This window comes from Archocentrus centrarchus, chromosome 11, assembly GCF_007364275.1.
Source record: "Archocentrus centrarchus isolate MPI-CPG fArcCen1 chromosome 11, fArcCen1, whole genome shotgun sequence".
In the NCBI taxonomy this organism is placed as follows: domain Eukaryota; kingdom Metazoa; phylum Chordata; class Actinopteri; order Cichliformes; family Cichlidae; genus Archocentrus; species Archocentrus centrarchus.
In genome coordinates, this window is record NC_044356.1 from 5,391,965 (window position 1) to 5,419,755 (window position 27,791).

The following is a 27,791-nucleotide window of genomic DNA, read 5'->3' on the forward strand; positions in this document are numbered from 1 at the left end:
AGGCTTTATGCTTCAGATTCTGGGCGTGCTCACATAAAAGCTGCTCATATGTCATTTGACTTCTTCACTAGTAAATGGGCAGATCACAGGTCACCTGCTTTAGTTTAGTTTAGTAGACATCATCAGAGGAACATGTGATACAGATATATAAAGAAGTGCTGCAAATAAAGCAAAAGAGCAGCACTGGCAGCAAATGGTGAATTCCATCCATCCACCCATTTCCCACTGCCCTGACCTCCCTCTTCCCGACCACCTCATCCAAGGCATTCTCAAGCCAGGAGAGAAACACGGTCTGCCCCAGAATCTACTCCCAGTCAGACACTCGATCCACCTCCACTCACTCCTTTCGATGTAGAGGGGCGACATCTGTACTCTGAGTCCCTCCTGAATGACCTCAACCCTGCACTCTTTCACACCAGTGCAAAGTCTGCAACAATTCCCCATCTGTCCGTCTCCCAGTCCTCTTCCTCCACTCGTGAATAACACTCCAAGATGTTTCTCCGTCTCTTGTGACTGCATTAGTATATTTTAGCAGTTATTTCTAACATGGCAGCTGCACATTAAAGCTCCCAAACTTTAAACTTCATACATGAATATAGGTCATTCAGTGGTTGCTCACATTACGTATGTTACTCACAAGCTAATCAAGGAGATGTGGCTCCATCCAAGTGAAATACCTTTTACTGCGTATTATTGGTGATAAACAACCTACAAAAAGATTAATCAGTTTTCAAATCTGTGTCCTACAGCTGTGATTCCAGCTGTGTAGAACAGACCCAAGCATGAATCATAGTTCTACATTTTCTACATCACCATCTGAATGAAAGCAAATTCTAACCTGCCGCAGGTTATGTGTTCAGCTTCAGGTATCATGGTGATCCAGCCAGGTAAAAAGAGATCCACCTTCATGGTATTAAAAAACACACTGCCTTTAGGCTCAACATGCCATGCTCATTAATATTTTTTTATAGTACACCCCTCAGACTGCCTGCAGTCATGATGACCTCAACAAATCCCACTGCATCATTCTGCTCTGAGCCTCCATTGGGTTTTATGCAGCTGCTGTTTTCTGAGGATTGTTTGGAGCATTTTTATTATCATTAAGAGTAAAGGCCCCAATAACAGAGGTGACACAGTCGTGCCCTTCATTCATGGGTTTTCTTTTAAAACATCTACAAAATGGCTCTATACCATCACTTCTTTTGTTGTTGTTGTTGTTGATGATGATGATGATGCATACACCAATGACACCACTAGGAGTCCTGACAACCAGCCAGTTGGGCATGTGGGGCTTTATCCGTCTGAATCTTCTCTGATCTTGTGAAGCACGAAATATTGTCCACAGGTGGGAGTGGAGTGGTTGAGATCTGTGTGGGCTGAGTAAAGGCTATTGGCTCAACAACCAAATCTTCAATTAAGACGACTTCATCAAAGTGGCTGGAGTGATCCAGGTTGCTTCCATCTTACCAAAGAATCAGGAATGGGTTTTCAGTTTATTCCAAGTACAACCAAAGAAAGTCACTCTCACACTTTTAAATCAGATGCTGAACATCAGTTTAGCTTTCATGATTGCGTATGAATCCAAAGATCTCATGATGGATTTTGTTCTTGTATCTCTGCGGTTTTAAAGTTTTTACCTAAACATTTAAGAATATTTTGTTAATGAAGAATTGTACTGCGTACGGTTGCCAAACGTGTCCCTAATAAAATGGTCAGTCAGTGTGACAGCAGTCAGGTGTGTGCATAAGAGTGAGTGAGTGAGAGAGCGTGAGAGGCAGAGAGAGAGAGAGTTAAAATTATCCACGTAAAGCCAATCCTCCTCAAGCTGATCAGTGTGCTGAATGGACTACTCACCTCAGGGACTCCAAACTTGCAACAGGTAAGAAAAGTTTTATTTCCTTCTAATAAAAGTAGTCTGCTGTTTTTTAAACCTCGACCTTTGGAGAGCGACTGAGTCAGTTATTGGTGGAAACCGAAGAGGTGGGATTCAGAGTCCTGTAGGTGATGTGATGGCCTCATAGACTGAATAAAATTATGAAATTAAGTTTAAATAATCTGAGGTTCTTATGGGAGGCCTCTGTTTCTATTTTGTTAACATAACGTGATTGATTTAGTGGCGTAACAGTTTACACGTTTGCCTAATAACCAAGAGATCCCAGTTTGATCCCCAGAGGACACACAAATCCCTTCGGGGTTGTGTCAGGAAGGGCATCCGGCGTTAAAAAAAACCATGTGGAGCTGCCTGCTGTGGCCATCCTGAAAGGAGCTTTAATAAGATCTGATTCATTTAGTTATGCAACACACTTTTAAGGGTTTTCTCATGTATAACTTATGTGCTATATGTGCATGCCGCACATTTAGGAGCACATACAAAAAACATCACGATCAATAGATTTACAGGCTAAGGTTCGGGCTTTTTTGTGCTGCAGATGTAACAAAAGGTCATCATTAAATCTATAGTTACTCGCCTTTGCATCTGGACCTCAGTGATTCTCTGAAAAAGTCTAAACATGCTCTTAAACTAGAGGGTGCGATACTTTAGTGCCTCTCGTTAAACCTTGAGACACACCCTAAACTGAGCTCAATCATCTGAGTCAGTATATTTTTTTATGAAGATGCGTTGAAATGAAAGGCTGGTAATGTAGCTGATTTAAGCTGCTTGGTGCTGGACTGACTTAAACAGAGTCTTTCTCACAATCTTAAATATTTACTTGGTTTGTGCACTGACACAGAGTAAAGCCAGTCACAGGAGTAACCCCCCCCCACGGACGGGTCACCAGTCTACTGCAGAAATGTTTTTTATACTACTTAGTGTGACCATTGCAAATTTTCTGCATGCTGGTATTTTGTCAGTAATTTAAGGCATGAGGTTTTGTAAATACATTTTATATTATTTGCTTTAATAATTTCTTGTGCCTGTCTCTGTATGTGCCTTCAGCCATGGGTGTTATATTCAGTGTCGTTTTGATGAGCTTTAGCTCACGTGCAGCTAAGATCCTAATGTATTTGACATGGTGTTGAACTCTCCCACGCTTTCATGGGAGCCACATTTTAAAAGTGAAGCCTCTTCTCGGATGTGCTGCTGGAGCTTTGTTGGTCGTACCTTCTTGTATCCACTGCTGTTGGGGTTATATTGTTCATCAGTTGTTGTTATTTCTCACTTGCATATGGGGGTAGTTTGATCACAGTTTGAGAAGAAAGTCAAACTTAAAATCATACATGCAGGAAAAATCAACGAACCTATCTGCAGTTCCTTTGTCGGAGATCTAGGAAACAAATAAAACCGACACAGACAAAGGAAAACAACCGAAGGAACTAGTACAGTTCTCAAAGTCACATGGACTGCCTTTATTAAAGTGATACAACTGAAAGAAAAATAGATCATTTATTACTCATTACAATTAAAGAGAGTGTGTAAGAGAGCGCTATCCTGCTGCTGTCACAGCCAGCACTGACCCACAGCAGACTATTGCTCATTCACCTAAACTAAACACAAGTGCAATAAATGTGCAATAATCAATTCATTTTCACTAAATGTATATAAATGTTTAGAGGTTTTTGTAGTAGAGTATTTCAGTATTTTGCTCTCAGATTTTATATATTATTTATTTATTGTTTTTGTACTGAGTGTTCTGCTGTCCCTTTGCAACTCTGTAAATAAAGGATTATCTTATCTTAAAATCATAGATCAGCCACCTTTGGTAAGAAAACTGAGCTTCCTGCATGGTGCCATCTCTATGAACTGTTCTAAGACATTGTGTTGTCACGTTAGTTGATTAATGTTGTTGCCCTCAACACTTGGGCCTAAGAGCTTTCCCCATCACCACGAGTATTCCCGGTCATCGTGGTAATGGTGACCCCACTGAGGGTGGTCTCTGAAGTTGTACCACAGTAAACTCAGGTGGTGTGTTAGCCTGCTAATCTTTGACTCACCAAAACAAAGGGAATGCCTGAGTAATGCCACATTTACAGTAGGACCTGGTGGAAAGTGGAGTTATTATTACAGCATATTTTCGCTTTTTCCCCATCATTCCTGTTGTTCTGAAGGTCATAGTCCATAAAAAAATGAAGACTTGGAGGAAGAGTGGAGCAGGATCTGGAGTCATTCTGATGCTGTACTGGTTTGTTGCAGTAAAGAAAGAGCTGATGAGTCATTGTCTATGACCGGATACAAGTGCAGGAAATGAGCTCCATCCAAAGGGTGTCTGAGCTCAGTCTCAGAGATAGGGTAATGGTTTAGTCATTTATGAGGGACTCCTGATATATCTGAATCCTGATATATTATATTAGGATAGTATTTTATGGCCCCTTTTTTGTGTTAGGTGCACAGATTAAGTGTTATTGTTAAGACCTTTCTCACTGCCACCTTTCCCATTCCCAGTGCCACTGCGGGTGGCAAGGTGGAGCAGTGGGTAGGTGCTCACCTTGCAGCCGGAGTCCCTGCCTGCCCCTGTCTGAGTGCATACTGTTGTTGTGTCCCTGGGCAAGACACTTAACCCACATTGCCTAAGTGTGAATGTGGTTGTGTGGCTGGTGTTTGGTGGTGGTTGGAGGGGCCGCAGGGGCCGCAGGGGCCGCAGGGGCGAACTGGCAGCTGCAGTTCTGTCAGACTGCCCCGGGCAGCTGTGGCTACATTAGTAGCTTACCACCACCAAGTATGATTGAGGTGTGAATGAATAGTGCATGAAATTGTAAAGTGTCTGAGTACCTTGAAAAGCACTATATAAGTTTAATGCATTATTATTGTCTTCAAGTGTGCATCTCTATTTTAAAATGTCCACATAAAATATTGTGAAAATGCAGACTCAGCACTGTAAACATGAACTATTGTTGCAAAATGTGGTCACTGTGACACAAACAGAACTGTTTCTACATAAATGCTGTGCACACATTTGGATTTCATGTGCTCATCATGCAGCATGGCTTTAGTCAAAGGCTTCTGTGCTGCAGCTCAGATTTTAGTAAAAGACTGAACCTTTGTGAAACTCACAGCTGACTAATTTACTGTGCTAAATTAAAAAGTACAAGGGTACAACAAAACCTCTCAGCACACGGGGCACTTAGCAGCTCCACAGTAGAGGGCTGTTGACCCAACCAGCTCTAAACCGTCATTTCATGTTGCAGTGTGAATGTGAGGCATGATTAGGTTCAAAAGGAGCATCGGTAACTCTTCTTTAGCCTTTTTGTTTTAATTGAACTGTTCTGCTATGACAGGAAGGCAGACAGCTTCAGTGTATGAGTGGACATACTGGCACAGTGCTTGTTATCATACTTGATCATGTTTTGTTGTCTGTTAGCTGCTTCTAATTTCATAGCAAACACTGAAACAATATGGTGGCAGCTTATTTCCAGGGTTAAGAAGACATTTCAATTGCAATTTAGGCTGATTTACTGATCTCTATGGGAACAATATGCATAGTCAACTAAGCAGACGTATTCTACAAGTTTTATTAATAGCAATGTGTTTGAAACAGGGTGGCTGTGGCTCCAGAGGTAGAGCAGGTCACCCACTAATGGGAAGGTTGGTGGTTCGATTCCTGGACTTTCCAGGCTGCGTGCCAAAGCATCCTTGGGCAAGATACTGAACCCCAAGTTGCTCTCCTGTGCCAGCGTTGGAGCGTGAATGTGTGCAAATGGTAGACAGTAAAAGCACTTGTCTTACATACAGATGGAAGTGCTCGTGTGAATGTATAAGCACTCTGAGTGCTCAGTAAGAGTAGAAAGTGTTATAAAAGAACCCGTCCATTTTACCAATTTTGGTGCAATTTAAATGTCACCAGTAAAGGTGACTGTAAGTACGCAGCTTTGCTTCATTGAGTGATGCCAGGAATTTAGCAGAAGGGTTAAAACTGCAGTGGCATTTTTTTCATGTTGCAAAAATGCAAAACTATTCAGAGTAAGAAGGGAAGAGAACTGTACATGAGACTCTACCTGCAATACACAAGTCACAACTGAACCACAGAAACCAGACACCTCCACGAGTGTGTTTGAGTTTCTGAGAGCACCACCCACCCATCCATCCACCCATCCATCCATCCACCCACCCACCCATCCATCCATCCATCCATCCACCCATCCATCCACCCACCCGTCCATCCATCCACCCACCCACCCGTCCATCCACCCACCCACCCATCCATCCATCCATCCATCCACCCATCCATCCACCCACCCGTCCATCCATCCACCCACCCACCCATCCATCCATCCACCCATCCATCCATCCACCCACCCACCCATCCATCCATCCATCCATCCATCCATCCATCCATCCATCCACCCACCCACCCATCCATCCATCCATCCATCCACCCATCCATCCATCCATCCATCCATCCATCCACCCATCCACCCATCCATCCATCCATCCATCCACCCGTCCACCCACCCATCCATCCATCCATCCACCCACCCACCCACCCGTCCATCCATCCACCCATCCATCCATCCACCCACCCGTCCATCCATCCATCCACCCGTCCATCCATCCACCCACCCATCCATCCACCCACCCGTCCATTCATCCATCCATCCACCCGTCCGTCCATCCACCCACCCGTCCATCCATCCACCCATCCATCCATCCATCCATCCACCCACCCATCCATCCACCCACCCGTCCATTCATCCATCCATCCACCCGTCCGTCCATCCACCCACCCACCCATCCATCCATCCATCCATCCATCCACCCACCCACCCATCCACCTACCCACCCATCCATCCACCCACCCACCCATCCATCCATCATCCACCCACCCACCCATCCATCCATCCACCCACCCACCCATCCATCCATCCATCCATCCACCCGTCCATCCATCCACCCACCCATCCATCCATCCACCCATCCATCCATCCATCCACCCATCCATCCATCCATCCATCCACCCACCCGTCCATCCATCCATCCATCCATCCATCCACCCACCTATCCATCCATCCACCCACCCACCCACCCATCCATCCATCCATCCATTGACCCACCCATCCACCCACCCACCCATCCATCCATCCATCGACCCACCCATCCATCCATCCACCCATCCATCCAGCCATCCATCCATCCATCCATCCATCCACCCATCCATCCATCCATCCATCCATCCACCCATCGATCCCACAAGAACTCGAAAATGCCAAACTTACAGTTTTGATGATGTCATTAAGCCATTTAATTGCTAAAATGCCATCTTAAGAAATATTGTGACTGAAACTCAGACCTTTTAGATTTTTTTATGCAACTTAATTTAAAACTTAGCCAACCAGTGACAATGTTCAAAAATATTTCAAATGCTTTTTGTTTGAAAAGTAAATGTTGTCAGTAATAAATATCTGATGTATTAAACATCATAAAAGAAAAATGTCACATTTATAAATTATCACAAAACTAAAATCTCCTATCCTGACAAATCCTGATGTCCTCACAACCGAATAACAACTGAGCACCTGAACCAAATCCATTTATATGAATTTGATCCAACTGACACTAAGCTTGTTTATAATGCAGCGAGAGACTTTTTTTTATCAGGTTGTATAGACGGATATAAAGCCTGCTGACAGGTCCTTCTAAGGAAAGCCAAATTTTTGTCTGAGACTTAATCATTAATGTACTTTGAGGCATTTCTTTTGCCTAACATACCCAAGCTGATAATGGAACACATGCTCATATAAGAACATACAAAACAAACCCCCATCATTTTTACTCAGAGTTTTACGCCAATAGACTCGACATATTGTACCACAGGGTTGCTTTTACTGTTAAAAATGACTTAAAGTAAAACCTTGCCGTCATTTAGAGCTGTCGGTTATTACTCTTCAAGTGTCTAAAACAGGATTTTTTTAAATGTCAGTGAAAGGTACAGCTTTTACCAGAGGGGTTCAGACAACAGTTTTGAGTTGTGCAAGTCATTTTAGTCCGGCACATAAAACGTTTCTTCTAATTTGATGAAGGTGGAGTTTCATCCATCCATCCTCTTTCATTTATCCTGTTCAGGGTCACAGGAGCCTATCACTGCTGTCATGGGGTGAGAGGGAGGGTACACCTGTACAGACAGACAACCATTCACACCTATGGGCAATTTAGAGTGACCAATCAACCTAACCCCAGTAACTACGTGACTTTGGAAGGAAACTCCACACAGAGAGGCCCGGCCCAAGGTGGAATCAAACCCAGACCCTCTAGAGGTCATTCTAGCTGTGAGGCAGCAGTTCTAACCACCACAGCACCGTGCTGCTACATGGAGTTTCAGTCTTTTTTTTGTGTGTGTGTCACATTTGGTTTTTGTTGTTTGTCTGCCAGGCTGCTCGACATGTGAGCACAGAAGCTCTCTTTTGTGTAGACATAAAGGTTTAAGCTGTCTATACAAACAGTTAGTACCACAGAGCCTGTTTGGCCTGTTTGCATTAAACATGTCAGCTGTCATGTAATATCTTGGATCAATTAAACACTACCACAGAAAGAAAGACTGGGCCTAGTGGGCTTTGGAAGCATGAAAAGCCAATCAGCATCATGTGTCACATGTGGCATGACATCAGTGACTCTGCACTGAATCTGAACACGCAGTATGGCTGCTCCAAGTGTTATTTAGCTGGAACTTTTCACCTAAATTTAAGAGCTCTGATGGCTCTGTGCACCATCAGTCCTCAAAGTGCCGCTTGGCTGTTTAGTGCTGTGGCCGGTCACGTTCAGGCAGACGTGTCTCACCTCAGCACTGAGCTTACCATTCAGCCAGAGCACCTGACAGCTGGGGTAATCTTTGTGCAATGATAAGGCAGCAAGGTGAGGGAGGGGCCTTTAAGCTGCAGGCAAGACAAGGCAAGGCCAGTGAGACGAATGTTAAAGTTGGATAAGTGAGCCCAGTAAAGGCCTTAAAAGTGCACATCTTAAATAAAGCAAAGCAAAAGTGTAGTATAAAAACATACATTCTTTAGCTTTATAATGTGCATCATGTTAGGAGCACAAGTCTCATAAGGGTCACTTGACACAGGTGTATAACAAACATTAGCTCTGTCAGTGCACATGAGCATTTTATGAGCAATTTAAAAGTCTGAGATTTCTGCTTGTACACGCTGTTGGCTGCACGTCAAGCACATGCTCTTCTTCTGCAGTGACACGTGTGCAACAGTGAGTTGTGAGTTGGAGGGGCGAGGTCCTCTGGCAGAACCAGGACCCTGCAGCCAATCCCTCATTAAATAGCATTACATCTAACCAATCCTATTTGTCTGTCACCCTTGAGAGGAGCAGGAGAAATGAGGACATGGATGTGATCCGTACGGCTCCATGGAGGGAAACATGAGTGGATAAAATGTTCCCATCAGCTTGAAGTACTGCACCTTCGAAGGAGCCCAAGTCATTTTCAACTTTTAACTACTGAACGAGTGAAAATGATAAAAGATAATAAAGTCTTTAAGGAAACCTACAGTAAAAATTTTCAATGAGAAAATGAGCAGAGGAAAATAACGATGACATTTGAGAAATTTGATAGAAGCTTGTAAGGTTTCTGCTTCGTCTGCGATTAGGTTTTAAATTGTGAGGAGACATTCATGTGATTTCCATATAGTATTGTAGACCCACTTTATGGACCCTTATCCTATGAGCCTAGTGACACATTTTAATGTGTTCTTTTTCAAAGTTTAGGCTAATTGGAATAATTAAATATTAATCTTTTATTGCTTATCCTTCTATCCATCCATTTTCTTAACCTCATTAAATTCAGACTCATGTAAACAGAAGATGAATTTTTTCCACCATAATTCCTGCATCGTGACCAACGGGGACACATTAGAAGTCTGTTCTAGCATAGTCTGATGACTGTAGTTTGATCTAAACTACTGTTAAATTACAACAACAGTTTCCAGTTATATTAGCTATTACTGCAGCCTCAATAAACAGGAGTCTCTAAATCTGAACACTGTTCTGGAAACCTCAACACACATCACAAACAGTGAAGCACAAGAACGTTGAAATAACCACTGCAGATAAGGTCTGGGGGCGGGGGGGGGTTTAACTACACAAGATAGATAGATAGATAGATAGATAGATAGATAGATAGATAGATAGATAGATAGATAGATAGATAGATAGATAGATAGATAGATAGATAGATAGATAGATAGATAGATAGATAGATAGATAGATGCACTGGTCAAAACTCATTCTTTCCTTTCATCTGTGGAAAAGGGGGTTGTAAACAATAAAGATCAGTGCCCACTGTGATGCAGTCTGAACTTCCATGTGATGCCACGTGTCTCAGTGAGGTATCATGTCGTGTAAATCTCCACTAATGTTGTCTTTAAGTATCAGACAGCAGGCACACTGTTGGATTATGGCTTTCACGTAGTGGCTGCGTGCACATCTTTAAAGGCCTTTGAGCAAAACAAGTTTGTTACTAAGAAATTGCTGATAAATGCTACAAAGCTGCTACTGAAAGCTGATTTTTTTTTTTGCTTTTAATGAAAAATGTTGTTTTACATAATGATCCAAATAATAGCTGCTCAAATGTTATACCTAGAATAGAATAGAATAGAATAGAATAGAATAGAATGCCTTTATTGTCATTATACCGATTGTACAATGAGATATCTAAATATCAACCTAAAATCTCTTTGAATATGTCTGATCCAGATCCCTACAGCACTAAAGTGGAACTGTTCCATTTGCATGGTTGTATTTATCCTGGTTTTGTTAGTGAGCACTTGTGTCATGTTTGTATAATTCATGCATCAGAGCTAAATAGGTCATTTATTCCCATAAAAAAAGAGAAACTTATGTAAAAACTACCAGAAATAAGTCAGAATCAGAAAGTCACTATTCTCTGTAAAAACCAAGTCAGCACAAAATCTCCATTAAATTCACAGCTTGTTACATTAACACATTCAACAAATTAAACTAACAAGATAAAGCACATCAATTAGCGAGCTTCAGACGTAATGGAAGGTGGACTTGTCACCTTTAGGCAAAGCCAGGCTTTCTGTTTACTGGTCTTCATGGAAAGCTGTCTGGCTCCTGGCTGTAGCTTCATATTTACTTTGCAAATATGCTGTTCTTATCTAATCCTTGGTAAGAAAGAAAATTAGTACATCCATTCATCCATCCATCTTCTTCAGCTTATCGTTCGCAGGGTCACGGGGAAAATTAGTACATACTCCAGAAATTGTAGGTGAATATAACTCTAAAAAGCCTGAAAATTAAAAAAAAATAAATCAATTAATTAAAGTACTGTTGTGATTTTTCTCAGAAGGACAGTGCCACAGAAAGGGCAGTGTCAGAGACTCGGATGTTTGTACTTAATGGGTGTTGCGGCTATAAAGATAAGGAGCTTAGAAAGACCAAGCTCCTTATCTTTTCCTGTGTGTTCTGAAACTCGTTCTTCTTGGCTTTGCATCGCGCTCTCTGGCTCGACCAACAAGCATGTAACAGATGCATGCTCCCCGTTCTGCTGCATAGCTGGAAGGTAGAAACAGGTAATAGATCGTCTGAATTAAATAGAAATGTTATCTACAAATATATGGATCAACTCTCTTTCTAAAATCTCTAACAGCTACACAAACCAGCACAGGAAACTGGATTCATTTGGTGTTTAACTGGTCAATATGTCTAATGTATCATGTACAATAAGGGACATGTACTGCACAGTAGATGTGGTTGAATGCTGTTCTTCTTCGACTGAGACTCTGTCTCCCCTCACTGTGCTGCAATCAGCACAGCAGTCTGAGGGTGGGCAGGCTCTGACACTGATTCATGAGACTCATGTGAGTGACTGGGCTCAACAGGCGCGCCAGTGTCTCAGCAGAAAACCAGCTTTCATTATGTGAATGGTTGGCCTGTGGCTTTGGGGGAAGATTAATTGACCATAATCTGATTATTCTGTGGCCTGCTGCAGCCTCAAAGACCCCATCTCAATTCTTGAGTATCATCTTGTAGCAAAAACTACAGCAAAAACAGTCTTTCAGTATTTTGACAGCTGTTTATGCATCTACTGTTTCTTCTCAATATGAACCATCCATCCATCCATGAAACAGTCATGAAACTTATCATTTGTTTAGTTGAGTCAAAAGTTGTCTCAAGTTCAATGATGGGTGTGGCCCAGAAACTTATGACCCAAATTCCCTTCCTTTAAATCTTGCTCTGGCCTCTCTGTCTCATCTCAGTTTGCTCTTGGCATTGAATTTTTTACTGCTACCTCTAGTTTTTGTTGTTGTTCCAGTTCTTATGGCCATACCACCCTGAACATGGCTCATCTCATCTGATCTTGGAAGCTAAGCAGGGTTAGTGGGAGACCACCTGGCAATAACAGGTCCAGTAAGGTTGGGGTGACTGTGGCTTAGGAGGTAGAACAGGTCATCTACTAATTGGAAGGTTGGTGGTTGGATTCCTGGCTGCTACAGTCTGCATGCCAAAGTATCCTTGGGCAAGATACTGAACCCCGAGTTGCTCTCTGATGCAACTATTGGAGTATGAATGCGTGTCAATATTAGATAGAAAGCACTTTGAAGTAGGAAACTGTCAATGGGTAAATGCAAATGTGCTGCATAAAGTTGATATCTTGTTTTCTCTGTCTCCCCAGCAGGTAAGGGCACTCTGGAATGTGATGGATCCTTAGAAGCCAAAGTTAAAAGGATTATTCCTGGCCATCGAACACAGGAGGTCTTTGGAGCCAAAAGAAATCACCTGTCTGGCGACGCCCAGGCACCCCATCTCAGAGAGAGTGGATGAATCTATCAGGATACATCAGCTGAACTTTCACAGCCTGTTAACCTGCCATGGACCCAAGAAGCCTTGCATGATTCTGCAGGGTTGTTTTTCAGGCGGGCAGCTAGAGCTTGGCAGTGCCCTTTCAGTGTTTTTGGAATCCTTCCTTAGAGTTTGCATCATTTATCAGCTAAAGGAAATTAATTTAATTGACATGCTTTGCCCCAACACTTTTCAATCAAAAGCAAATGACCTCCATTGATGGTGTTCATTCCCCCAAAACTAAAGCCTTTGAAGACTGTCAGTTGTCGCGAAATAATTTGGACTCAGAGCAAATATGGCCAAAGATGTCCGTCCTCTGAGCCTCATGTCTACAAAGTACATGCAACAGGTGGGAGCCACTCTGGGTCTTGCTCTCCAACGTTTCCCCTTACGGTCTCTAATTTTCTATTGCTCCCTTTCATGTGTAGCTGCAGCAGGTAGTTTACCTGGCATAGAATATGACTATGGCATCAGCCCCAAGTTTGTTTGCACTCCCATTCCCCCAGAAGCAGATCCCAGCTGCTATTCCCCTCCCAGTGTGCCCCATGGACCAAGCAGCAACAGCCACAGTAATGACCACAGTGGTGGGAGCAGGCGAGGCATGATGTCCGATGAGGCCAAAGCCACTATTTTGCACCTGCGTGAGAGCCTTGTGAGGCAGAAGGAAACCATCCTGGACCAGCGGGAGACGATCAGGGAGCTGACTGCTAAGCTCACCTTATGTGAGGGATTTGGGGGTCACCATGACAATCACCATGACAACCATCACGAAAGTCATCATGATAACCATCACGACAGCCATCACAGCAACCACCATGATGACCAACATGGGCATCATGCATCATTGTCGTTGCACCATGGTCCTTCAGGATATCACAGCAACGATCACCATTATTCCCACAGCGGTCACTACAGGAAGGGCTCCTCATACAGCAAACACAGCTCCTTCTCTCCAGAACAGACCGGGAAAACCCTGCAGACACTCAAGGAGAGGCTGGAGAACTTGCAGGTAAGCATAAAAGAATGTAATTCAATCATTTGTGCATCGTTACTTACAGCATGTTGTTGTTACTGGATTACAAAAAAAAGTCTTTTTCTCATCCTTCATTATGAACAGTTCTGATATTCTAAGTCCTGACCTTTCTTGATTTTGATTGGTTGATGAGGGAGAAGTGATAATAAAAACATAGTGGAGCATTCTGAGAACGCTGAAAGCCTTTTTGAGTTTCATCAGTGCTGAGCTTCATGGATCTGCACAGAAAATAGATCACACAAACTTCTGCCTGTACACACAGACACATAATGCTAAAGGTCAAAGTAATGCAGGTTAAAATTTCAGCTGCACTTCTCAAAATGTCAGACAAAACGTCTTTGTGTGAACATGAATAAATGTGTAAATAAATCAGTAAGCACTGAGTGAAAGACATGCTCATTATTTCAAGCTGTTTGTAATTGTATGTTGTAGCTGACTGGGAAAAATAGTAGGCCTAATTTAATGCTTTACGCCAAACTACATTTGATGGCAGCTGGTTTTTTGTCTTCCATTGTGCAGGTGATGAACTCGGACTAGGATAGCTGGCTGGCTTGGATAGCAGGATGCATCCATAATTCACTCAAAACAAAATCTCCTTAACACAGTCAAACGCTGAACATTTGCTGGTGCCTCAGGTACCTGGTGATCGGCCTTTGGGGCAGTAGCTCCCACTTTAAGTGGCTATGTCCTAATTTGCATGGCTATAACCCTGAAAATGTAAACAGATGAGTTTATTAAAAATAAAAAATCAATCAATAATATCCTCCTATATTTTAAGAGGAGATTAGCTAGAGAAACCCAAATACAGTGGTCCCTCGCTATATCGTGGTTCCCTTATTGTGGCTTCATTGTATCACAGTTTGTTTGGTTTAAAAAAAAATTATATATATATATATATATATTCTGTATTGCAAAGTTTTCACTATATAGCGGGATTTTGTGGTATATAGGTATTTATATAACACACCTTAACTATGTTCATTACTCGGACGAAGAGATCAGTCACGTCTTTAATGCCTTTAATGAAAAGAGAGGTTTCAGCTGAGGGCGAAGATACTGTACCTCCTGATGAAGTGCTGCCTTCAGAAGAGCGGTAATGCTGTTCTTGGCTGTGCAGTACTGTACATTCATCTCATCTTCATCGCCTTCATCACCATCAGCACTGCACAGCTACATAATTCATCATCTTTATCATTCAAGTTGTATTAAGAGAGGGAGAAAGGTTTATAGGAGTGTGGGAAGGGTTTAAAAAGCCTTAAAATATATATAAATAACAAAATAACTATAACACTGCTACTTCGTGAATTTTCACCGGGTCTCTGGAGCAAAACCCTTGTGATTGGTGAGGGATCACTGTAAACCAAAATAGGATTTGTTGCTGGTTTTTTTTGGTTTATTTTTATTTATTTATTTGACATTTTAACAGAGGTCCATGGGGACTGACCCATTTGAGGAGCTAAACTTCTCACCAGCTTCCTTTTTTCAGTGCTGGCCATTATTAAATGCCAGTAAGGCTTCCTGTTTTCTAGTTCTATAAAAAACAGGTGAATTTTTGTTTTAAGGCCCAGGTTTATTTTGTTTCAAACATGTTAGTCATATTGTTAGATCTTACAATTTCAGATTACTTCACTCCACTATCACAGCCATTTTCAGATAACATGTAAGTCACACAATAAGTTGAGTGTGAGTAGAGAGCAGGAGCAAAAAGTTTTGTGCACATGCATTTCATGAACTTTCTTTATAGATCTGTAAGACTTTCATTTTATTACCCATATCGTGCAGCCTTAGATTTCTAAAAAATAATTATGCAAATGTAAGCAGGGCTCTGATATCTCATGTGAAAAGGGTAAACAGGAGGAACCACACTTTCTGCACAAAACAAACATTCAGATTTTCTGTAATGTGTCCACAGAGAAAAGCTGCAGGGAGGTGGAAGTCTATTAAAGGTTTGACCTAATTGGGGTCATATCTTGCGTCAGTGAGAGTCACATGCTCAATCACCGAAGCAGCTGCTTGTGCTGCCTGCTGCCAAAAAGAGGGATATGTTTCATTAAGACATAGTAACTCAGACGGTATTCTATGAATGTTTACAGTTTATTGCTTTCATGGTTAATGAATATTCTTTGGGCTAAATAATTACTTTTTAAAGTTATATTTTCCGAATAATTTGGGGGAAAATGAAAAAGCTAGAATTCAAAAGTTGTAGGCAGTCTGTCTCACACCCTCATCACAAACCACCCACCAGTCACTGTGAGACACAAACCACCCACAAAGCTAATATCAAAGCTGTCTATTGTCTCCGAGCCATGGAAGTTAATGTCCTGTCTGTGTTGCTCCAACTTTCTGTCTTCCTCCTGGATATCAGTGGCCAAGATTGAGCTCAAAACAGGAAGAAGCTCTGAGTTGATTAGCTCTCACCCCTAAACTTAATCCCTGTGTGCAAGCAGCAGTAAGATGAGTTAAGCTCCCCCGGTGGAGGACGAGCATTGTGCAGTATTTAAATACAGAGACAATAACAATGACAGTAGATTAAAGAAAAACTATTTTTTCCTAATAACATTTTGTGTGTTTCACCACCACAAACTAATTTCTTATCTTCTGCCTTAAAAACTCATAATATTCCATATATATCCATATATATATATAATTTATATGTTAGCTGTGTTATGTGTATTTTATGAAACAAGCCCTGAGGTTCTCATGTGAATACTGTCATGCTGCAAACCCAAAGATATTTACCCCTAACAGCCAGCAGGACATGGAGGAGTACAACCAATAGCTGGAGCTATGGGGCTTTCTGAGACACAATGTAAAGTGACTTTAAAAGTTAAAGTATTTTAGTTATTTTCATGAACACAGATTTGCATCAGTTTGCCTCATTTCATGTAACCTCACCACTTGAAAACATTTGGCATGAACGCTCCATTATTGTTTAGTAGTTCATGTTTAAAATGTCAAATTTTAAATGGGTCTCCAGTATAAAAAAGCAGGGAAGACAAACACACATGACTTTGGCCCGGCAGACTGGGTTTTGATCTCACCAAATCTACTTGGTTAGTCTGGAATGGCAGTTCCTCTAATGGCCACAAGGGCGATTTTTGGCACTTCCAGAGCATCACCCCCCTCAAGGCTGCCACCTGATTTAAACACCAAAACCAAAACATGAGACTAAAATGAGACCCTTTATGTCTTTAACGGCATTTAACACATTTCAGAAAACTCAATTTTCTAGGTTGCTGGGGTGATGAGTTTGGAAAGGTTAATATTAAAAGATAAATGTGGTTCATAAAAAGATTCTTTGCTTTAAAAACCTTTGATGTTAAATTCCTTAAACCGTTTACTGGATGTTTTATAGGTGCTACAGCTGTTCCACATGGTTTCCTGATTGTTCTTAATCACATGGTTTTGCTTTCTCACTTTTGTTATAACATTTTCATGAGCTGGTGTCACAATGCGAGACTAAAACCTGGCTGCCAACTGGCCTGTAAAAGCTTCATTATTAGTGTAGGTGGTCTCAGGTCATGCTGAGGTAAAGTGTTGCCAAAAATCCCTTTCAATCTCACTTGAAGGTGTGAGACAAAACAGAACCGGTGCCAGGATTTACCCTCAGTCATTCCTCCTCTAACAGGATGTCTACACCACCAGCCTGTGGCCATGCACCGAAGGGCGCTAGCCAACCTCACTTTCAATTAGCTTCATCCTTCCTGACAAAGCTATTAATCGTGGCGTGTGCTGGCAGGGAACAAAGTCGGATTTGCTAGTGAGGAAGATGAGGATGACGAAGGGAGAGGAAAAGGAGGACAAGAAAACTTTTCCCCCTGCACTTTTAAATGCCACACCATAGTTCCTCTGGTACTCTGAAAATAACTGCTGGTTCCTGCTTAAAGTATTAAAGTTCACTGTTGATGTTGGAAAGCAGAGCAATATCACATGGCCTTTACTTGGTTAGAGGTTAACTGGAGCACTAATCAACTACTGGAGACTATGCTATTTGATTTAGAAGTAACCAGAGATTTTAGATTGGTTGTTTTGTCACTGTTGAATCTGCGCAGACATAAAGGTTGCAGAGAGTTATTTACCCTCCTGGCTGTAAATCCCACCACAGCAGCTTTAAGACTTTTTTTTATAGTTTTATAGTGGACAAAACTGATGAGGAAGCACAGTCATGCAATTAAAGCCAACAGAGTTCTGGAGAAATGCCTGAACCACCTCTACTGGCTCCTTTCGATGTGGAGGAGCAGCGGCTCTACTCTGAACCCCTCCCGAATGGCTGCACTCCTCACCCTGTCTCTAAGGGAGAGACCAGCCACCCTTCAGGGGAAGCTAATTTCTACTGCTTGTATTTACAATCTCATTCTTTGAGTCACTACCCAAAGATAATGACCATAGGTGAGCGTAGGGACGTATGTTGACTGGTAAATCAACAGCTTCGCTTTAACGCTCAGCTCCTTCTTAATAATGACAGACTGATGCAGTGTCCTCATCACTGCAGACGCAGCCCCAATCCATCTGTTGATCTCCCATTCCCTTCTCCCTTCATTCGTGAACAACACTTCAAGATACTTGAACTCCTGCACCTGGGGCAGCAACTCATCCCTGAGCCGGAGTGGGCACTCCACCCTTTTCTGGCTGAGGACTTAGAGGTGGTAATTCTCATGCTAACCGCTTCACACTCCGCTGTGAACCTGAGGCCACCACCTGATGAAGCCAACAGTACCGCATCATCCGCAAAGAGCAGAGATGTGATTCTGAGGCTACCGCCTTCTGCCACATGGCTACGCCTAGAAATTCTGTCCATTGGTGACAAAGAGCAGACCTGGTGAATTCCAACACCCACAGGAAATGAGTCCGACTTATTGCCGGCTATACGGACCAAGCTCTTGTTTTGGTTGTACCCCCCACACACACACTCAAACATCCTTGTGAGGATAAAGAACTGGTCCAATGTTCAGCGACCAGGATGAAAACCTTATTCTTCGTTTTGAATCTGAGGTTCGACTAACGGACGGACACACCTTTCCAGCACTCTGGCATAGACCTTACCAGGTCTGAGGAGTGTGAACACCCTCCCTGTCCACCAATCCAGTGGCACTGCACCAGATCTCCACTACATAAAACATGAACATTAATGCTCCAGTAGCTGCCCCAAGAAGCCCTGTGCTAACAGGTTCTTCAGGGACATTAATCATCACTGCACTGCACTTTGTGATGGTGAAGTTAGCATCATGCTACTGTGGCCTAGTTTGTTTAATATGTTACTGGAAATGCATTTAATCTTCAAAAATCTTAAAAGTGTTGTTAATTTTCAAAGATTATTAACAAAAGTTATCATTTTTTATTTCTCAGACTTTATTTTCTGCAATAATCTTAAAGCTCATGGAAAAATCCATTCTGTTTTTTCAAGTCAACCAGGACAATCCTAACGTCCCTGTTCCAAATCCATGAAGCACTCTATGAAGGTCCTGCTGAAATCTGTTGCTATTGCTGTGGTTTAACTAGATTAAATGATTACTATAATGATGACTTTTAGGTATACAAAGTACTGTCAAGTCAAACAGGGCTAATGTTTTCACTCAGTGGAAGTTATAGATTGTTTATAGGAGAATATAGTTATTAAGCACTGATTTGTGTCTACAGGCCAGGAACTCCTCCAGCTCCTATTCCAGCTCCCTGAGGGAACTCCTCCAGAGGAAGATCAGTGCTCTGGAGGAGCAGCTACACAGCTACTACAGAGATCACCATGACTATGGTCACCATAATGACCACCATGGAGATCATCATGATGACCATCATAGCAGCGGCCACTACGATAGCCATCATGATGACCACCATGACAATGACCACCATGATGGCCACCACGATGACCACCATGAAGACCCTCATAACACCCCTCACAGCAACCACCACAGCAGCCATCGGTACAACCACCACACTGGACACCATTATCGCCATCACAATCATCACTATAACCACCACCATGATGAGCACCTTGGCCGACATTACAGTCACTTTGGCAGCCACCATAATGATAATCACCATCATGATGACCATGGTCATCATGATGACCATGGCCATCATGATGACCATGGTCATCATGGGCATCATGATGGCCATGGGCATCATGATCACCATGAAGACCATGGGCATCATGATCACCATGAAGACCATGGGCATCATGGCCATCATGATGACCATGGCCATCATGGTCATCACGAAGATCATCATGATTATCACCATGGACATGAACACTATGATGACCACCATGACCATCACCACGACAACAATCATAATCGCCATGATAACCATCATGGCAATGACCACCATGATGACCATCATAATGATCATCACCCACGACGCCTGCCTTACACCAGCAAAGAATCAAGTCTGAGAGGCCCTGGACACAACAAGCTGGAAACAGTAATGAGCCAACTGCATCACAGCACGCCTGATCATGGTAAACATATACACACAGAATATATTTTGGGGATATATTTTGAATTTAATTAGTAGTTGTCCTATAAGAAAGACTCCATAGGTTGGTGGGGGGTTTTGTTAGCTGCTTATTATGACACATAATGAAGCAACCTCTGGGGATTGTGAGACAGCACAAGTTGTTTCTACTGGCCATAGTACTTCTGGGTCCAAAGGATGAGCCACAAAGGTTTACAAAATATTAGGTTTTAACAAAGAAAGACCTCAGCAGGTCCTAATGGATTTTTGTGGGTGTGTCTCACCCTAAACAAACATTTACTGCAGCATTTTTATATCATACGCAGATTTTTTTTTCTGTTATTTGTGAGCTGAAATTAGATCTATCAGTGATAAATCTCCTCTGCTGCTCTGCTGAGTTATTGTGCAAATATTAGCATCTAATATTTTCTTTTTACATACAAAACAAACTTTATTTAAATGGTTGAAGAAATACCCATACAAACTAATGAAATTAATGGCCAACAATGAAAACGAGCACGGGAATTTAATTAGCCTTAAATTGATATTATATAGATTATAAATGTCTCCATAATAATTTTGTCAAAAGAAAGTGGGAAAAACAAAATGAACTTGAAACTAAAATACTAGAAACTGGCCCAACAAGAGCCTTTTAGAGCAGTATTTGTTCATCACAAATGAATGACATGAATCTAAATGTTCTCTCCATTTCACCAGGGCACCAGAAGAAGCCAAAGAGTCCCACAGCCTTCCTGTTAGACTTCCCCATGAGGACTAACTACATGTATGCCAGGATGAAGCGGTCAGTAGTCACAGAGATCTTTGCCTTGACCATCTGCCTATGGCTGAAGGCAGGTGCGGGTCCTGGTCTTGGCACTCCCTTCTCCTACGCGGTGCCCGGGCAGGCTAATGAGCTGGTGCTAATTGAATGGGGCAGCAATCCCATGGAGCTGCTAATCAATGACAAGGTAAAGCCTGTCACCGCATCATGTCCCAATGCTTTGTGATATAAATGACAATGAATCTGAATACAGAATCTTTCCTGACGCTCAGGGGCAGACCAGCTTATAGTGGAAGGTTTCATGGGATCTTCATGTATTTTCTGCCTGTGTGTATCCATATATATATATATGTGTGTGTGTGCTTAAGAATCGTAAATTTCCCACAATGTGGCACAAATAAAGGATTATCTATATTATATATCTTATCTTAAAGGATATCTATAAAATAAAATACCTGTACATGTGCAGAATCTCTAGGCAAGTCAGAAGATTCTTGCTGTGCATTTATAATCCAGGCCCTCCTGACCAGTCAGTTCCCACAGGCTTAGGCCATGTGCACATGAACAGTGTTTGTGGTGAGCAAAAGAAGGGTGATGTGTGTGATGATGATTTGGACCTAGTTCAGGTTTCACTGCAGCAAAAGGTAACATGCAACATGCTACAAAAGGGTGGCTGCAGCTCAGGAGGTAGAGCAGGAGGTAGAGCAGGTCACCTACTGATCAGAAGGTTGGCGGTTCAATTCCTGGCTACTCCAGACTGGGTGCTAATGTATCCTTGGGCAAGATACTTAACTCAAAGTTGCTCTCTGGCACAAGCATTGGATTGTGAATGTTAGATAACAAAAAGCACTTAGCTTAGTTAATCATGGAAGTGCTTGTGTGAATGGGGTAGATGTGTGCTTTGAGTGCTCAAAACAGAGTAGAGTAGTAGCACCAAAACACAACATACAGTCACCTCAAGGCTCTTTGTATTGTGGGTAAAGACCCTACAATAATACAGAGAAATCCCAACAGTCAAAACGACCCCCTATGAGCAGCACTTGGTGACAGTGGGAAGGAAAAACTCCCTTTAACAGGAAGAAACCTCCATCAGAACCAGGCTCAGGGAGGGGGGGTCATCTGCTGAGGGGAGAGCCAGAGATTAATAATAACTAATGATTAATTACAGAGTGGACTATAAACAAAGTAAATAAGGTGAATAAAAAGAAACAGTGCATTATGGGAACCCCCCAGCAGCCTAGGCCTATAGCAGCATAACTAAGGGAGGGTTCAGGGTCACCTGATCCAGCCCTAACTATAAGCTTGATCATAAAGGAAAGTTTTAAGCCTGATCTACCACAGTACTTGAAGTATCAAAGTACAGAATAGAAGGTAATCTCACCAACCCCAGACCACTTTTACTGACAGTTAGTACCACTAAGAAATAAGAGGCCGTTTAAGGCTCTAATTGGTTTGAATGTTTTATTCAACTAGCAAAAAAGTTTGGGCCCTAGTATGATGTAAATCATCAGTATTTCCCTGCAGTTAGCAGAAGAGTTTGGAGACACAAATGCACTGTACTATGTTTCTCCCTGTCTGTCACGATTGCATACACAGATTCATGCACAGAAAATATATTGTTCTTTTATTGCTTCTTCCCTCTCACGATGGTTAGCCATTTGATTTATAATATATATAATCTATAATAATAATAATGTATGTATGTATTATTTTGCAAACTAAATAACACCTGTTGTTGAAAGTCTACTTTACTAAAAACATTCTTCTTAAAACATACACTATCCTCAAACTTAATCGGCATAAAAGAAATTAATTAAACTAAATAAATGAATGAATGTTAAGCATTGCTATATTTATTTTCAGTGTGTTTTCACTTATGACACATAATTATTCACTTTTAGTCTCTTGGTTGTTTCTCTAAGAAAAAGATTACAGATGTCTCCGTTTGAATGACAGTAATCAGATGGTAACCCCAGTCAGACTGCTGACAAACAAATAATTCAATTAGTCAATTAGCCTCCTAATCTTTAATTCTCTTTTTCCCCTAAACGGAAGACAGATGTTTGTGTATTCCCCTTCTGTGCCCCAGTACTGTGTGTACTGAGCTCAACAAACAAACAAATGAAGCAGTAATCTGATTATTGTAATTGATTGGCCTAATTGTCTGTAGCAGAGACAATGCCAGGAGGGATAAACAGACATGTTTGTTGTCTGTGAGTCACACACTTGGCAGTTATCAAACTGATCACTGACACAGTTAAATGATCTCAGAATGTAGATTAATCTCAGGGTTTAATTACGTTTCTAGACTATTTTATAAGGATGAATTGAGTGGAGATTCACATTATGCTGATCGACTTTCCCAACAATAGATAGCACTTGCACATCAGGCTTGTTGCTCTGTGAATACAAAGTTAACAGAGGGCTATCAGCGATCCCTCGATCAACTCTGTCCAGTCATCTCACTGCCTGATGCCTGCAGTCTTTGAGACTGTATTTAAATTAAAATGTAAATAAAATCAAACAAAACAAAGTCTGCTTTTTCTCTGTCCACCTGTCTGTTTAGGCTGTGACGTTGCCTATAACCATGACAGATGGGAAGTGGCATCATGTGTGCGTGACGTGGTCGACAGGTGATGGTGTCTGGGAGGCCTACCAGGATGGAGCAAAGAAAGGTTCAGGGCAGAACCTCTCAGCCTGGCACCCAATCAAACCAGGAGGGATTTTCATCCTGGGTCAGGAGCAGGTATGACCCACACTCCACCTTCTAACTGTAGGACACTACATCTGCAGCATGGCAGACTAAACTGTCTTCGTACCCTAATGTTTGCTGTGAGAGGTGACAGCCAGATGTTTTCCAAACCAAATATGTGGCTCTCCTTAAAGACGCAGAAGGATCATTGAGTTCTTAACAGAAATGGGTACATTCATGGTGAAATGAAAGTACACCCTCTTTCAATCCTAAGGTTTTACATATCAGGGCATACTAAAGATTATCCAGTTCTTACCGGGTTTTAAGTTGGGTAAATACAACCTCAGATGAACAAGAACACATGATATTTATTTAGCAATAAGCCAAAATGCAGAAGCAAACGCTTCATGATTCAGAAGCCTGTAGAACCAACTTTAGCAGCAATAACATCAAGCAATCTTCTATGTATGACTTTCACATGGCTGTGGAGGAATTTTTTGCAGCATTAGTTCAGTTCATTGAGGATTATGGGCATTTGTTTATGCACAGCCCTTTAATGAGGGTGAGGTCGGGACTCTTCACCCATCCTGTTGTGGATTTGTTGCTGTGTTGGGATCATTGTCATATTGCATGAGCCGGTTTCAGTCAAGCTTTAGCTGTCGGATGGCCTCACATTTGACTCTAGAATACTTTAGTATACAAATGAGGAGAGACTCGGTGACTGCAAGGTTCCCGGGACCTGTGGCTGCAAAACAAGCCCAAAGCATCATCCCTCCACCACCATGCTGACAGTTGGTATGAGGTGTGAGTGTGTTGATATGCTGTGTTTGATTTTCTCCAAACGTGTTGCTGTGCATTATGGCCAAACATCTCCACTTCGGTCTCATCTGTCCAGTGGACATTGTTCCAGATATCTTGTGCTTTGTTCAGATGCAAATTGAAAACCTTAGTCATGCTGCCATGGTCTTTTTAGAGAGAAGAGGTTTTGTCCTGGCAGTCCTTCCAAACAAGTCATCCTAGTTCAGTCTTTTTCAGATTGTACCTTCGTGAACTTTAATATTTAACATGCTAACAGAGGCCCGTAGAGTCTGAGATGGAGCTCTTGGGGTTTTTTGCTGTTTCTCTGAGCGTTGCAGGGCTGCTGGGATGTCCACTGCTGGGAAGACTGGCAGCTGCTTGCCACTTGTGAATAATCTTTCTCACTGGAGAATGATGGACTTCAACTTGTTTCTGAATAGGCCTTATAATCCTTCCCAGATTGATGGGCATCAGCAATTGTTTCTTTAAGATATATTAATAAGCAGTGTGTTATACACACCTGAATGCTCCAGACCTGCAAACTGCCAAAACTTCTGCTTTCATAGAGGTGCTCGTGCTGATGACCAGTTAATCAAGTGCATGTGATTAGCAGTACCTGGATGCTACTGACCCTCTTAATTCCTATGAAAGCAGTAAGGGTGGACTTTTACACAGTGCTTCTGCATTTTGGTTCCATTTTTGTTAAATAAATAATAACATGGTGCAATACATTGTAGTTCATTTGAGGTTGTATTTACCTAATTTTATGTCTGACCTTAATGTAGTATGGGACTCTTAGACATAACAGCTTATACTTAACAACCAAGATGTCATTTTCTCATAGACTTGTGTATAATTTGCATCCTTTATGGAACCAGTCACCCCTGCTGACCATTAGAAAGAATGCAGGTTTAAGACACTTTTATATACAAATCATTTTCATATCTTCATTTGCAACTTGTTGATCCCTTATACATCTGCTAAGATCATGTCAGTTCTACATTTTTAATCTTGACACATTCACACTCCACAGGACACAATGGGAGGCCGCTTTGATGTCACTCAGTCCTTTGTGGGAGAGTTGTCAGATCTCCAGTTCTGGTCCAGGGTATTGACATCCAGTGAGATCTACAGCCAAGCAACCTGTGGAGGCCACCTCGTTGGTGATGTCATGTCATGGTCGGAGGAATCGGTGGAGCTCCACGGAGGCCTCACTGAGCTTTCTTTTGATCCCTGCCACTAAAGATGGACAGTGAACCCCGACCCCCGCTGTAGGATCATCATGCTAGAGTAATTGATATTGATATTTGATCATGGATCAAGCATGAAGCAATCATTTATTTCATTTCTCGCACTGTGTGTCCATCATATTGGTCAGCAGAACTTTAATAATACAAGCTCAGCTGTGGGCCATAAGCAGTGCAAGGACCTTTGTTGGTTTTTCAATATTTTTGCCATTCCTGCTGGATCCTTCTGCCTTGTCCACCTACACCCTCACTTCCTCCCTCGAATGTGCTCAGCAGGACACCTTTGAAGGCTCCAAAGAGTGCAGGGCTTTGGATTTACTGGCTGCATGCTCATGACCGCAGCTCCTCTAAAGGATACAGCACACATAATAGGATTTCTTTCCATCAGAACAGGCCCAAAGGTTGCTGGTTTGCCATTAACTGTCTTGCACTAGTTTGTTTGGCTTGGTTTATGAGCAACACAGACATTACAGCAGATGAAAAAGACGCTAAAAGCAGGGCTTACACACCAAGTCACACAGAAGCCTGAGTGAGGATCTGTGCGTGTTGCTAAAATACTAATGGTAAGATGCTGCTGCAGTACAGGCAAATATGGCAGCATGTTAGCACAGCATACTGATGTTGGTTTTGCACATTGAGATTTGGCAGACTCTTCTTTGATATTAGTATTTCATATTGAAAACTCTACAACAGATTTTTTTTTCTTTTTTGTAGAATTTAAATATAACATGCTTTTGTTCATAACAGTAAATCCTGTGTTTTGTCAGTGCAGCACTGAAACTATTTGAACCTTTGGTTTTTCTTCTGTGATTGAATCATTGTGAAAAGCTTATTACATAAGAGAAAAACAGCTCAATGTCAGACGCGACACCTTCCAGCCACGAGCTGCATCAATCCAGGTTAACCGGCCCTCAACGTGTCACCGCGCTAATGCTGCTGTCTCCTTGGCCAACCACTGGCTTACTCTGGGATTTACCTGTGAACAACTGATCTGATCCTGCCTATTTCCAACCAGCTCAAACCACATGGCAGAGTCACACAGGAGAGTCGCACACAGGAACTAAACGTGTAAAAAGACACTGCTGATCTCACGCTAATCGTTTGTAGCTCCACTTTTATTGTTTTATAACAAGAGTTTTTTTGTACATGTAAATCATATAAGATAGTCTGTTTTTAATGATGAAAATAATTTATTATGGTTTTTCTTGCACTGTAAATAAGTGCATAGCACTTTCTTAACTTTTATTTAACCCTGTGTTTGTTTATAAAGCACATCTTTGGAAATGAACTGTTACATATTTGTTGAGTAGAGCCCTCCCATCATCCACTGAATTTAATTCAGCAGAAAAAGTCACCTCACGGCACTTTATATGTCGGGCTTTTAGCCCAGGATAAACAGAAATCTAGATAGAACCCTTTGTTGTTTAGGACCAATATCTTGTTCACTCTTTGTTTGATTGTAATGCCAAGATGAGCAGAACTTTAAAAACTGTGCTCCTGTTTTCTTCTTATGATAGTGGGCCAAATGCATGTGACATTGTTTTCATATGTTTGTTCTTAGACTTGAAACCTCCTCCTCCACCTGCTACCAAAGTGTGTAGTTTGTAAGCTGAATGTTGACATGCATCATTAACATAAATACTTGCTTATCCTCACCTTCAGTGCATATTTTAATAGTTTCTTTTTGTGTGTCTTTTGCTGTACATATGCAAACTATAATAATCTGTTCAATCCACCATCCCTTCCTACATGTGTAAGCCAAAACTACAGCATAAACTGAGTTATAAAACTTGAAAGAGGAAAAAAATGTCCTATAAATGCTGTCAAATATTTGTAAATGTGTCAGTATTTTGAATAAAACTATTTCAGATATGTCAAGAATTTAAACTGGACTGCAAAATTAATTACTAGATCCATACATGTTGATGGTGTGACGTAAACAGCACTCATATATCTGCGCACAGATCACTTAAACTTTTTTAAATATGTAAGATTGAAGAAGACAATCAGCTGTTCTGACAAACTCACTGCACGTGCAGTCAGAAGCTGGTCTT

At 41.8% G+C, this 27,791-nt stretch overlaps 1 protein-coding gene across 3 annotated transcripts; it reads left to right on the forward strand.

Annotated features, from left to right (window-relative positions):
* Positions 1-1,783: 1,783 nt before the first annotated feature.
* LOC115788145 (neuronal pentraxin-1) lies at positions 1,784-27,618 on the forward strand. 3 transcript variants are annotated; one of them, XM_030741084.1, is made up of 6 exons: positions 1,784-1,879; positions 12,570-13,745; positions 19,407-20,223; positions 20,937-21,187; positions 23,567-23,746; positions 25,524-27,618. In XM_030741084.1, exons 2-6 carry the CDS (start codon positions 13,032-13,034, stop codon positions 25,731-25,733), a joined length of 2,172 nt encoding a protein of 723 aa, XP_030596944.1. In that variant the 5' UTR covers positions 1,784-1,879; positions 12,570-13,031; the 3' UTR covers positions 25,734-27,618. The 3 variants fall into 3 exon arrangements, with proteins under 3 accessions (XP_030596944.1, XP_030596946.1, XP_030596945.1); XM_030741086.1 differs by having other exon boundaries at positions 1,858-1,879; positions 12,573-13,745; XM_030741085.1 differs by lacking the exon at positions 1,784-1,879 and adding an exon at positions 11,432-11,466.
* Positions 27,619-27,791: the final 173 nt, after the last annotated feature.

Excerpts from the sequence above, each read along its gene's own strand:
- LOC115788145 (XM_030741084.1), top strand. The coding sequence starts at position 13,032 with ATGGCCAAAGATGTCCGTCCTCTGAGCCTCATGTCTACAAAGTACATG. Across the intron at positions 13,746-19,406 it reads AGAGGCTGGAGAACTTGCAG|GCCAGGAACTCCTCCAGCTC; the intron begins GTAAGCATAAAA and ends TTGTGTCTACAG. Across the intron at positions 23,747-25,523 it reads TCATCCTGGGTCAGGAGCAG|GACACAATGGGAGGCCGCTT; the intron begins GTATGACCCACA and ends CACACTCCACAG.